This window comes from Hibiscus syriacus, unplaced genomic scaffold, assembly GCF_006381635.1.
Source record: "Hibiscus syriacus cultivar Baekdansim isolate YM2019G1 unplaced genomic scaffold, ASM638163v2 tig00000002_pilon, whole genome shotgun sequence".
Classification (NCBI taxonomy): Eukaryota; Viridiplantae; Streptophyta; class Magnoliopsida; order Malvales; family Malvaceae; genus Hibiscus; species Hibiscus syriacus.
In genome coordinates, this window is record NW_024061752.1 from 373841 (window position 1) to 386848 (window position 13008).

The 13008-nt window shown below is 36.3% G+C and overlaps 1 protein-coding gene and 1 pseudogene across 1 annotated transcript; one reads left to right on the forward strand and one right to left on the reverse strand.

The window, feature by feature from the left end:
- Window positions 1-767: 767 nt before the first annotated feature.
- Window positions 768-5408, forward strand: LOC120201374 (annotated as a pseudogene).
- A 1782-nt stretch (window positions 5409-7190) lies between these two features.
- Window positions 7191-8136, reverse strand: LOC120201275 (cyclin-dependent protein kinase inhibitor SMR6-like). Its single transcript, XM_039201941.1, has one exon. The coding sequence runs from the start codon at window positions 7765-7767 to the stop codon at window positions 7417-7419; it is 351 nt and encodes a 116-aa protein (XP_039057872.1). The 5' UTR covers window positions 7768-8136; the 3' UTR covers window positions 7191-7416.
- Window positions 8137-13008: the final 4872 nt, after the last annotated feature.

Sequence of the window (13008 nt, forward strand, 5' to 3'; positions counted from 1 at the left end):
TTTTATTTTCAATCATTTAAGGTTGATTTTTATTTGAGTCATTTATAGATTCAAATTTAGATAAAAATTGTCGGATTATGAGTGAATAAAATATAACTTTCAAATGAAGATTTGTTGTAGGAATTTTATATTTTCTCATTCAATCATTCGATGATATGTTATCCTTGTATGATAACAAGTGTCATTAACATAGATTAATCATTAGGGATTAAATGAAAATAAAACTTAAAGTTAGTAATTTGTTTGTGCTTTTTTAACTAAAATTTAAAATATAGTATATAATTAAATGACGAACTGTGTAATTTATCCAAAAGTTAACAGATTGAATGATTTATCATTATGTTAGATAATGCCATAATGAGTTGGGTATGGGCGTATGGCAGTGTGGGACTGGAAAGCTACTTGTGGTGAACGGCAATTCATACCTCGATGAGTTGGGTATGGCAGTGTGGGACTGGAAAGCAACTTGCGGTGAACGGCAATTCATACCTCGAGAATTAACCTTTTTTAAGATGTGGATTTTATATCTTATATTCTTATTTGATTATCGATAAGTAGTTTTACCTGATGTTTTATACAGTAAATAGATATGATTACCTGCTAATACACGTATGTTTTCTTCTTCTCACGGCGTCTCGTAGTTTGTGCATTTTCCTTTAAAGACAAGCCAACCAGACCACAGCAAAACTCACTCCGGTTCTCTGTTTTTGTCTCTCACTGAAGAACCAGTAAACTCTGTTCGTGTTTTTGTCTAAACTCTAAAAGCAAGGCAAATCGATCCTTAATGTCCGAATCGAGGTTTGCGGGTGAAGCCATTTGAAGCGAAAGGTTAGGAACCCAGAACTCAGAACAGAAAAATAAAAAAGAAAGGAAAGAAACAGTAATCACAGAGATACGGTATTTTGCTGTATGTCAATAGACTACTACAGTGCTAAATACTACTGTGGATACTGTGAGGTTGCTAACCCCTTGCAATGGCCTCAACTCAGGAAAAAGCGACGCCTTGTTGCATACCCAAAACCATCAACAACAAGGTCCCTTCTTCTTCATCTGCTGAAGTGTTGCGTCTTGCTGTCGTTTCTGGGTCTGATCCATCTGAGGATACCGTCCCCAAAAGAGCTTCCATGGCGACCCTGATCCGACCCGTTGAACCCATCTCGGATCCTCCTGCTACCAAGAGACCACTGCCTCCAAAGGTTTCACTTTCACACTTCTCTTTTTGTTCATCTTTTGTTGGATAATCCTACTTGGCTTGTTTCTTGTTGAAATGTTATATTTTTAGATATGTTTCATGTTCAATTTGGTGAGTATGTTACCTAGGTATTTCAGTCATGCCAAGGGCTCAAACCAGCCATCCATTGGATCCATTGTCTGCTGCTGAAATCTCTGTTGCAGTGGCAACTGTAAGGGCAGCTGGAGCAACCCCTGAGGTAAAAAAGAAATTTATTCAACAGCTAATTTATATTGTTGCTTCACTTTTGATTTTATCATTTTAGTAGCATTTTTTTTCCACATGAATCAATGGATGTGTATGTTGTCTTAGTTTTTTTTTGGTATGTTGTCTTAGTTTAACTTGTATCGTTGCTTCAATTTTGATGTTATCATTTCAGTAGCTATTTTTCTTTTATATGAATTGATGATATGTATATTTTCTTTCCTTAGGTGAGAGACAGCATGCGCTTTATCGAAGTGGTTTTAGTGGAACCAGAGAAGCAGGTTGTCGCATTGGCAGATGCGTATTTTTTTCCCTCCTTTCCAGCCTTCATTAATTCCCAGGACAAAGGGTGGACCTCTGATTCCTACTAAACTTCCTCCGCGCCAAGCAAGACTTGTTGTTTACAACAAAAGGTCCAATGAGACTAGTGTATGGATTGTTGAATTGTCGGAAGTTCACGCTGCAACTCGAGGAGGCCACCACAGGGGCAAAGTCATTTCGTCTAAAGTTGTTCCGGATGTCCAACCTCCCATGGTAAATATGTGTCTTCTCTTTTAAGAATATGAAAGTATTTCTATAGGTATGGTTTAGACTGGACCGACTGTCAAAATATGCTATTCGAACACTTTTAATAAGCGACTTTATTAGTTATTACATGGACTGGAACGAGTAATGTCTGATTAATAAATGTTAATCTATGTTGTGCTTGTCCTTTGTTATGGTTTTTTGCATCCAGCACACATGATACATATGTAATCGGCATGTTTGTCCATTAATGTTCTTATTCTCAAACTGTAGGATGCTATGGAATATGCTGAATGTGAGGCTGTTGTTAAGGACTTTCCTCCATTTCGAGAGGCAATGAAAAAGAGGGGTATTGAGGATATGGATCTTGTGATGGTTGATCCTTGGTAAGTGATCATCCTTAGCTTTCTATGCCTTGGTGTTCTATAGAATCATTTCTCTATTGCAGGTGTCTTACCCTTCCATATTTGGTTACTTGCCTTCTGTAGGTGTGTGGGATATCATAGTGATGCCGATGCTCCTAGCCGAAGACTTGCTAAACCACTTATCTTCTGCAGAACTGAGAGTGACTGCCCCATAGAAAATGGTTATGCTCGTCCAGTTGAGGGAATACATGTCCTTGTTGACATGCAAAATATGGTGGTGATTGAATTTGAAGACCGTAAACTTGTTCCCCTTCCACCGGCTGATCTTTTAAGAAATTACACTCCTGGAGAAACACGAGGAGGTGTTGATCGAAGTGATGTGAAACCACTGCAGATCATTCAACCTGATGGTCCCAGTTTTCGTGTTAATGGGAATTTTGTTGAATGGCAAAAGGTGATTGGTAGTGAAACTATGTTTATAACTTTTATCAGTTCAAGATGCACTGATTTATTTTATTTGTAATTTTGGTTCAGTGGAATTTCCGAATTGGTTTCACCCCTAGGGAGGGTCTTGTAATTTATTCTATTGCTTATGTTGATGGTAGTCGTGGCCGGAGGCCTATAGCCCATAGATTAAGTTTTGTCGAAATGGTAGATCCGTATGGAGATCCAAATGATCCACATTATTGGAAGAATGGATTTGATGCTGGAGAAGATGGACTGGGTAAAAATGCACATTCTCTTAAGAAGGTTTGTCTCTGCTTTTGTGTTTTTGTTTTTATGTCGAGTTTCATTTAGATCCTTCCATTTCTCTTAATTTAAGTTGAAATTTCCCCTTATTCACTCCTTATCTTTTGTAGGGCTGTGATTGTTTGGGATATATCAAGTACTTTGATGCCCATTTTACAAATTTCACTGGAGGTGTAGAAACAATTGAGAATTGTGTTTGTTTGAACGAGGAGGACCATGGGATCTTATGGAAGCATCAAGACTGGAGAACAGGTTTAGCAGAAGTCCGACGGTCGAGAAGACTGACAGTGTCATTTATATGCACTGTGGCTAACTATGAATATGGATTTTTCTGGCATTTCTATCAGGCAAGTTGGTGTCTTCCAGGATTGTGTTTGCTTACTATGCATGAATATACTCGTCTTTGTTCGACTTCTGAATAATCTAATTCCTCCTCGTAACTAGCTGTTATGCTGCTATACACTATATATTTTTGTTGTATCGAATGGTCCGTTTTTGCCTTCTACATTTTTAATGTGAGTTTTCCCTTGATTTGAAAGTTGTGTTGCTTAAAATTTGATTAACGGATGCATGCTATAGGATGGTAAAATTGAAGCTGAGGTTAAACTCACTGGAATTCTCAGCTTAGGAGCATTGCAGCCTGGTGAAACACGGAAATATGGCACAACCATTGCTCCTGGTTTATATGCCCCTGTCCATCAACACTTTTTCGTGGCTCGCATGGACATGGCAGTTGATTGTAAGCCTGGTGAAGCATTTAATCAAGTAAGCAGTCACGTTATTCCTTAATAATGATTTGCCTCCTTTAATTCATTGGCATTTGCTTCCTATAATGCATCCTATGATATCCATTATTTTGTGGTTAAAATATTCATGGCAGTTTTAGCTTGTAACATTGATCATCTCCATGTCTATTCTCCGCTGGTTGCTCCTATAGAAAGAAAGCAGGGAGTTATTCAACCTTAACTCATGCAAAACTAAAACATTTATGCATTCTTACAGGTGGTTGAGGTGAATATTAAAGTTGAAGAACCAGGGAAGAATAATGTTCATAACAATGCATTCTTTGCTGAAGAGGAGCTACTCAGATCCGAATTACAAGCAATGAGTGATTGTGATCCGTTGTCTGCACGCCACTGGATTGTAAGTAATTGTGATCCCATCAACTTATAGCTTCCTTTCCTTCTGTTCCTTATTGTTTCTGAAATCAGATCAGTCAATGGCTCTTACTTGAATCTCGTTTAGTCTTAGCTCAAGTTATTTTGCCTTGCTCGACTAGCATTTCATGTAAGAGCTCTTTTATATGTATGTTAAAAGAAATCTTGGAAAATGCGTTTATCTTCTGCACTGTTCAAGAAGTTGATCCCTCACCGTACTTACTATTTCCAATATTTTAGGTTAGAAACACACGGAATGTCAACAGGACCGGGCAGCTGACAGGTTTCAAACTCGTTCCTGGTTCGAATTGTTTACCACTGGCTGGCTCTGAGGCAAAATTTCTGAGAAGAGCAGCTTTCTTGAAACATAATCTTTGGGTCACACCCTATTCTCGTGAAGAAATGTATCCTGGAGGGGAGTTTCCGAATCAAAATCCACGCGCCGGGGAGGGATTAGCTACTTGGGTTAAGCAGAACCGATCTTTGGAAGAAGCTGATATAGTTCTGTGGTTAGTTTCTTACACATGTTTCTCTTAGGAACGGTAGTGATAATTTATGTTTGCATTTAACTATAGAATCATAGCATCCGACTGTATATGCATTCACTGGCATCTCAGTATGTATCATCTATATTTGCATTTAACTTATGATATCGGATTCAGTTGGCAATCACGTGCAGGTACGTCTTTGGAGTGACACGCGTTCCTCGGCTGGAAGACTGGCCTGTGATGCCGGTGGAACGCATTGGTTTCATGCTCATGGTAGCATAAATTCTTCGACACATTTTCTTTTCCGAGAATTTGTAAATTTTACCGACATTTAAAAGTTACCCTTTGGTATACGTAATGCAGCCACACGGTTTCTTCAATTGCTCGCCGGCAGTTGATGTTCCTCCTAGCGCAGCCGATCTGGAGCTCAAAGACAACGATATTGCAACGAAACCTATCCAAAATGGGATAATTGCTAAGCTTTGAGTTGATCATAATTCAGGTATTAGTAAGGTCATGCATTTCAGCCTGCTGTATGCAATATCTGGTACTGAATTAAGCATAAAGATTTGTAATTGTAAGGAGTAAGGATTACCCCCATGTTTGTGGAACTACCTTTGAGTCATTGCCATCTCTTGTACTGCTAAAGAATCATTATGGACTTTGATGATTATGTCGGTGTTCATGATGATCATCAAACCGTTTCCTTCTCAACAGTATTAATTATGTACTTTATTTATGATTGAGAAGATGATGTTCAAGCTAACATCCGGCACATATATGGGACATTTTTTGACACCAGAACATTGTAGGCTTTGGGCTGGCTAGCCGCCAAACCCTTCAGCTCCAGCCGTTCAAGTCCAGGCTGTCCCCCACGTAAACTTAATTTGACAAATATTTGAACTGTCAGGGATCTGATGTGTCACTATACAAAATAACAAAAGGCTTTGGGGATAGTCAAGGCCTCTAACGTCATTGAATACGAATCTATCTTATTTATAAACATTTATTTAATTTGTTTTAAAATTTAAAACGTTAAGTGGATATTATTATATTCAGATAAACACGTTTATGTGCTTGATATAGAACAACTCGTTTGTTTAAAAATCAATAGAGAGATTCTTCAATAATTGAAGCAAACTCTACTTTAGAATAAGTAAATTGATCCTTATCCTACCATATATGCTTTCATGATTTACCCCATTGCTCCCTTGTCTCCTCCCATGATACAAGTGGAAAAGCAGGCTCAACAAGGCACAGTCACCCAACATTGGCGAATGAATAAAGGAATGGTATTATTATATTACAAGGTGTCAAGCCTCCATGTGGTCTCCATTCTCCAATAATAACACTAAGTAGGGGGGGGGGAGTTTGGTTTAGTAAATAATCTAATCCAACATTATTTTGATTGGCTGTACGTGTTGGAACATGATTGCTTCAATCTCTGATAAAAGTTTTGTTTTTCTGTACAAAATCATCTTGAGATTACATGAACTCCCCCTTTGTCCACTTTTTGAACAATGGCTAGCTTGGATTTGTATCCATGCTATCCCCTTCACATTCTTCAATTCTAAACAAATATATCATCTTCCTTTCTCCTGGAAAAATCTTATTTATTCTCTTAAATATTTATTGAGTTTAGATTTTTTTTATTGTTTAAATCAAAAGAGATGAAATATTAAAAAATGTTGCAAGTACCGACAATTAGTTGGTCTAGTGGGATGAGGGATTAGATCCTTTAAGCAAGGTTAAGGGTTCGAATCCTAGCTATTGCGAACGGAGCAAACTGGGTTGGGAGGGTCGCCCTCGCCTTTACAGTACCCGATTTAGATTAGTCGGTCATTAGATCAGATACCAATGGTTAATTAAAAAAATGTTGCAAGTGACAATATTGTCAATTATTGGAGGGGTTATTTGGGTTGGAACTTTTAAGAGTTGAATAAGGTCCCCATTAAAACGTAGAAGAAACCCCACACTCGTGCCCTTTTCATTTTCTTTTGAGTTATTAAAGTCACATTACAAGGAAACTTCCCGCATTCATCAGAGTCGGAGCTGGGTGGAGGTTCTTTAAGATTGTAAAATACGAAGTTTCATATGGATGACAATGAAGTCATTGATGGATCGAAGGGATTGTCAAAACAGTCGATTTTATAAAAATTTGAAATTTTCTTAACAATTTATTTTCATCTCTTAAAGTTTTATAAATTTACCATCTCTGCCCTAAAATTATGTAAACGTTTCAAAATAAAACATAAATGGAAGTTATCAAACTTAGTATCAATCTACTGTTAATAAACCTTGTCCCAAGTTTTTTCTTATCTACCTTTTACTGCGAGTTTGGCAACTTTTGGGGTAAGATTTTAACCCTAGTTAGATGTTGACTTGCATGTGTCACTACTGCGCATGAACATGAAACTTCTGCTAACTATGAATCGTGATTAATACTGAAAATGGGATGATTTAGAATTTCTACATTAAAGTTGCAGCTCTGATTGCTGATAGATTCAATACAGAATCCAGAAAGAACCATACTATATATGGAAACTTGAAAGAAAGATAAAAGAAGCTAAAGATTTCCATGTTATTTATGTACAAAAACTTCAAACGATCATCACTACAAAGTAGCCTAAAACAGATAAATTAAAGAGGAAGGGTAAGAGAAGAAACAAGCTTGGGTACGATGGAAAATTAGTAAATTAGTTAGCCCTTTCCCTTATAAACAGAGTCTCCAAATCTGGGGGAGTGAAGAACTCTCTAACACCAGTTCTTCCATAGTTATTATTACACTTGAACGAAGCTTTTGGCTTCCTCGGAGCAGGCGGTGGACGCGTGAATAGAGTTCGAATCCTGGCTTCTTCTCCGGTTGGAGTCGATGAGTCTTCATCGTCATCATTATCGATGCTTTCTTTATCTTTCTTCAATGGAGGGTCAGTTGATTTTGTGTATATAGGCTTCAATGGAGCTCGTATGGAAATCATGGCTAAGACCCATTTTTGGCCTTCGGATTCTAAGCCGTCGTCCACCTTTGGCTTCCTTGAAAACCCCATTTCCTCGGATCAAAGATTGAATTTTTTGGCTACAATTATAGATTTCCAGGAGGGAATAATGGAATAAAGGAGGAGGAATAAAAGAATATGGGGTTTTTCCGCTTTCTTTTCCTTTCCGTTTGTGGAGAGAATCAAGAGGAAAGCAAGAGGAAAGTGGCGGAAATGGAATCAAGGATTGTTACGGCGTTGTTCTGATCGGCGTTTTATCTACTCAAATTCGATTTGAATATAATATATTTTATTTGTCATTTGATCTTATTTACAATAAACATTGGATCCCTTGCTCACTGATGATGCATCGTTGAGTTCTTGCGGTAACGCATCACTTCTTCTACTTCAAGTTGCAGAATTATTCATTTAGCTGAAGACTTTTATTTCGAGTGTTATCGGCTACTTTTGGTTTACTCACATCTTCCTTATATGGAACTTGTTATGATCGCAACATCGACAATCCACACACATTTTATAAAGACAACTGCTTAAATTTAAAACATTTAAAGAGAATAACATTCCTTTTACCGTTTAGACAATTTGAAGAGTTCTACTAATAAGAATTATTACTTTTTTTCCTCAATAAATAAAGAAGACACGGAACATAATCTTAGAAAGTTATAAAAATTAAAGCGAAACAACCATTTCCTCCAATAAAAGATTATTGAAAGCACAATGAAGATAAAATCGCACAAAATATATTAAAGATTTAAATAATTCGAAAAAATAGAATATATAAACAAACCCCACTTTCTATAGTGAAAGATAATTGATGCAGGGCATCCGAGACAGATGATGTTGAGCTATCAGATTGCACCTTGATGGCGCTGAGATACCATGAATTGGCAGATCAGCGCAAAGGCGGGAATTGATTGTGACATGTTTTTCATTGGGGTCGTTTTGAGTATGTTTTAGTCTTTTGGCCATAACTTTGGTTATAGGTGTCAGAATCGCGCATAAGACCCCAATCCGAAAAGCTCTTTTCGACGCGCACGCTCTCCACAGCTACGCTCCATGTGGCCTTTTTTTCAACCTCAAATTCTGCCGTTTTCCCCTCCGAATCACTAGAATTATATATTTTTTACTATTTATGGTAATATTTCGATTGTCAATTAGGAAGTCAATTTAAATCCGATTTAGGCCGGATTTTTTGGAGATTGTTTATTTTATTTCGAATTTCAATTTAGAGTGATTTTCGGGATTTTGCTATTTTTGGCAAAATTCGAATAAAGACGATTTTTGGCTATAACAGTCCGGCTTGTGGACTGATTTTGGCATTGTTTGATTTGATAATATTTTATTAAACCCTAGAGACTTTTTTTTCTTTGGAATTTTTTTGACGAATTTTCTCTTGTGAATCATCTGTTGGAGCGTTTGCAGGATAATCACTATTCTGTCTGGCGTCAATAATATCATTAATATTAACATAAAAAATGAATATAACAATGACAATATACTGACAATTGATTTTGTTACAAACCAAACACAATCTATTTGATTACAAACACTTATCAACCTGCGAAGATAATTTAAAAGTTAAAATCAAAGGTTTACCAATAAGATAAAAACATCAATTGAAAATACGTCTAACTATACTATAATAATTAAGAAAATGTATTATAATAACATAAAAAATGTGTTATAAGGATAGACAAAAACGTTCACTGTTTTTATAAGAAAACAAATATATTTTATGAAATAAATAATACAATTTAAATATACAAAATTAAAAGGTTAAAAGGAGAAAAAAAAGTAAGATAAAAGAATACAAAATTAAAAGGTTAAAAGGAGAAAAAAGTAAAAAGAACAATAAGAATATGATAAAACATGCGTAATAGTTGTTTGGGCAAAAACTAATGACATGATAGGTAAAGGAAGATAAAAAATCAATAAAGACCTTGATGACACATGAGATGATCAAGGGATACAATCGTTTTTTTCCTTTCTTCAAGGTGTGTTTGAAGTTAAATTTACAGAAAGCTTTCGATTCGATGGATTAGGTATTCCTTTTTGATATGTTCGAAGCTCTTGAGATGCCAAAGGATTACTTGGGGAGTGTATCGCATGTCTCTTTCTGTGTTTCTCTCAATGGAGGGTTAGTGGAGTTTTTCAAATGAGCTAAAGGGGTGAGGCAGAGTGATCTTTTCCCCTTATCTCTTGCGATTATGATGAATGTTTTACCTAAGCTTTTGGATATAGCAGCTGAGTATGATGTGATGCAATATCACCCAAAACGTCACAGGGTCAAGTTAACTCATCTTTGTTTCGCTTATGATTTGTTGGTATTCTCAAAGGAGATTTTTAGTTCCGTTATTGGAGTCTGGGAGGTGCTTAAAACCTTTCACAGGTTTTCAGGGTTGCAAATGCACTCGGATAAGTCAGAGATGTTCTCATCTAGGATTGGGACTGAAGTGTTGCATGTGACTTCTGAGGTTACGAGCATTCGGAGTGACAAGTTTTCGGTTAGGTATCTTGGCATTTCTCTCGTTGCCAAGAGACTCATTGTTAGGGATTGTGCCCCTTTGATTGAGAAGATTGAAGCTAGGTTGCAAGGCTGGCAGGCTTCAGCTTATTCGTACAGTCATTTATAGCATTGAAAATTACTGGTGTAGTCAAGTGTTGCTTCCTGGGGCGGTTATTAAGAGGATAAATCAACTTTGTTTGAGGTTCTTTTGGAAGGGTGAAGATAAGGCGATTAAGCGAAAAAGGTAGGTTGGACGCAAATTTGTACTCTTAAGGCTGAGGGAGGTCTTGGTCTCAGGGACCTTAAAACTTGGAACCATGCTTTAATGGTTGGTGATTAGGAAGCTCTTATTTAAAGATAACTTCATTTGGGTTGCAAGGGTTCATGCCTATATTATAAAAGACAATTCTTTTTTAAATCTGTCTTGTCCTCAAATTTGCAGCTGATCATGGAGGGAATTATTGCAGCTTAGGTTGAAAGCGGTTCAAGTCCAAGGTCTGCTTATTGATTCGGTTTCCTCCACTCGGGAGATTTGGAACTAGATGAGGATGAAAAGGGAAAAGGTGCCTTGGGAAAGACTTGTGTGGCATTCTGGTTACATCCTCAAGTTTTCGGTTACAACTGATGGCAATTTTGAATAGATTGCCCACTAAAAACTGGCTCATTTCGGTTCCTTTTTTGTGTACCTTTGTATAATGTACAAACTACAAGCTTATCTTTTTGCACGAGCAGATGGTGTAGATGCAACAATGGGGTATATTTCCATAGGGTGATGGTTGTCGTTTTGCATAGAATCTATGTGAGAAATTCCAAAAATACAAAGTAAAATCCATGTAGGTTGAAGCCATGGTATCAATCGACAGTTTTCGACTTCAAAACAGATTAACCACATAGGCAATGACACCACTCCATAGTGTCACGAAATTGGGCCTTTTCCCCACACTTTGGGCTATGTTGGGCCACATTTGGTCTTGGAGGTTGATAGAATAGTGTAGATTATTCTAGAACACTCAAGACTTGTACATATTCTAGAAGCATTCTAGAGTCTTCCATGTTAGGTAGGAAATAATGGAGAATTCTAGAGAATCTCTCCCTACCGTAGGATCAAATCAATCTCCACCGTCCATTGAGGAGGTGGATCTATAAATAGGTGTAGAATCCTCATTTGTAAATCATCCAAGAGTTGTAAGCATTCAAGCATTCAACAAGCTTTCTCTCTAAGTTCTTTCCTCCCTTCTTTGTTTCCTTGCCAATCCTTTCTCTAGCACGAGTTCGAGTGAGGCTGACTTAGCTATCGCGAGGGGCGAAAAGGAGCTAAGGCCGCACGAGGCTTATTGAGCGATTAAGTCCGTGACAATAGCCTATGTTTAATGGGAACGCTGTGGAAATCCTCCATAAGATTACATAATGAATAAAGGTCAGCATCATTTGGCTAAAATTGGGTTAATGCAATTACAGTTAAGGGTGGAGAGTTGTTTCCAAAATTTTAAATTCTTATAATTTATATGTTTTATAAATATCTTCATCTCTGAAATTTTATAGGTTCATTTCCTCTTAAAATTTTATAAGCTTATTTCACATAAAATCTTGTGTTTTCTTTGATTTAAACGTTTATTCATGTATGTTTATTGATATACGATATGAGATATTAATTTGCGGCAATTCAATAAATTATAATATAAATGATAGTTGATAATTTGTGATTCATTTCTTTTTAATTTGGACAGAAGATCATCGATGGTCTTAAATTTATAAATGTCTTCTTTGATTATTTATGAGAATCTAGATAAGAGAATGATTTTTTGAAGAGAAAGATGAATATTTATATCTCGTTTATCTTTTATTATATGTGAATGAGCAAAACTAAAAAAAATGGTTCATTCTGAATGGATATATATGATTTTTTCATGAATTTATTTTATTAATATAGTAAACATACTCTCCATGGCTGCTTGAAACTCCTTAGTTTTTGCTCGTGTGATGGGGCCACTTGGATATTTCTCCGGGTCATTGCTATTGGCGATCATATCATGTTATTTTTTTTAATTGCTATATTATTAAATTGATGTGATGATGTAACTAATTTGTAACATCATAAAATAATATTTTAAAATCTAAAGGTATAACACTATCTATTTAGATATTTACAATATCTTTAATTATATAAATTCTTCATTGACTTTTAATAAAATTAAAAAAATATCCCTGATTCAACATAAAAAAAAGTGAGTAGATGAGCCTGAGTTATTGGAGGATCTACGGATGCAACTCCAAAAGAAAGACGTGTCCAATAATCTAAACAATATGCCACCATGGGAAAGCACACTCATTATTCATCCTTATACCATCTCGCCTTTACCTTAATTATCTCTAATTACCTTTAATTTATTAGATTAATAGTCTAAATATATTTAAATAGAGTCGACACATGACAATTGATAAGATTTGAATTACATATCCTTTACACAGTAAGAATCAGATCTGAAATATTAAAGTTAGTGATCCAATAAGAACAAGACAAATAGTTTTAACATATCATTGTGAAAAAAGTAGACAGCTTCGGATAATGAACATGTGAGTTTATCAACGTCCACTTCCGGATCACGGGTCACCAATTCTCAAATCATCAGCTATTTAAACCCCACTAGCAAGAGCCAAATTCCCCCATTAGCTTTTGAGACACCCCTATTGGATATATATCTGTTCCTTGGAACTGATAGCATCCGTCCATGGGGTTTTAACAAACGCATATTAGGTGGCGGAGGGTTTGGAGGTTTCGGATTCCC

Bases quoted from the DNA above. Each gene is read 5' to 3' on its own strand.
- LOC120201275 (XM_039201941.1), bottom strand. From the start codon at position 7,767: ATGGGGTTTTCAAGGAAGCCAAAGGTGGACGACGGCTTAGAATCCGAA.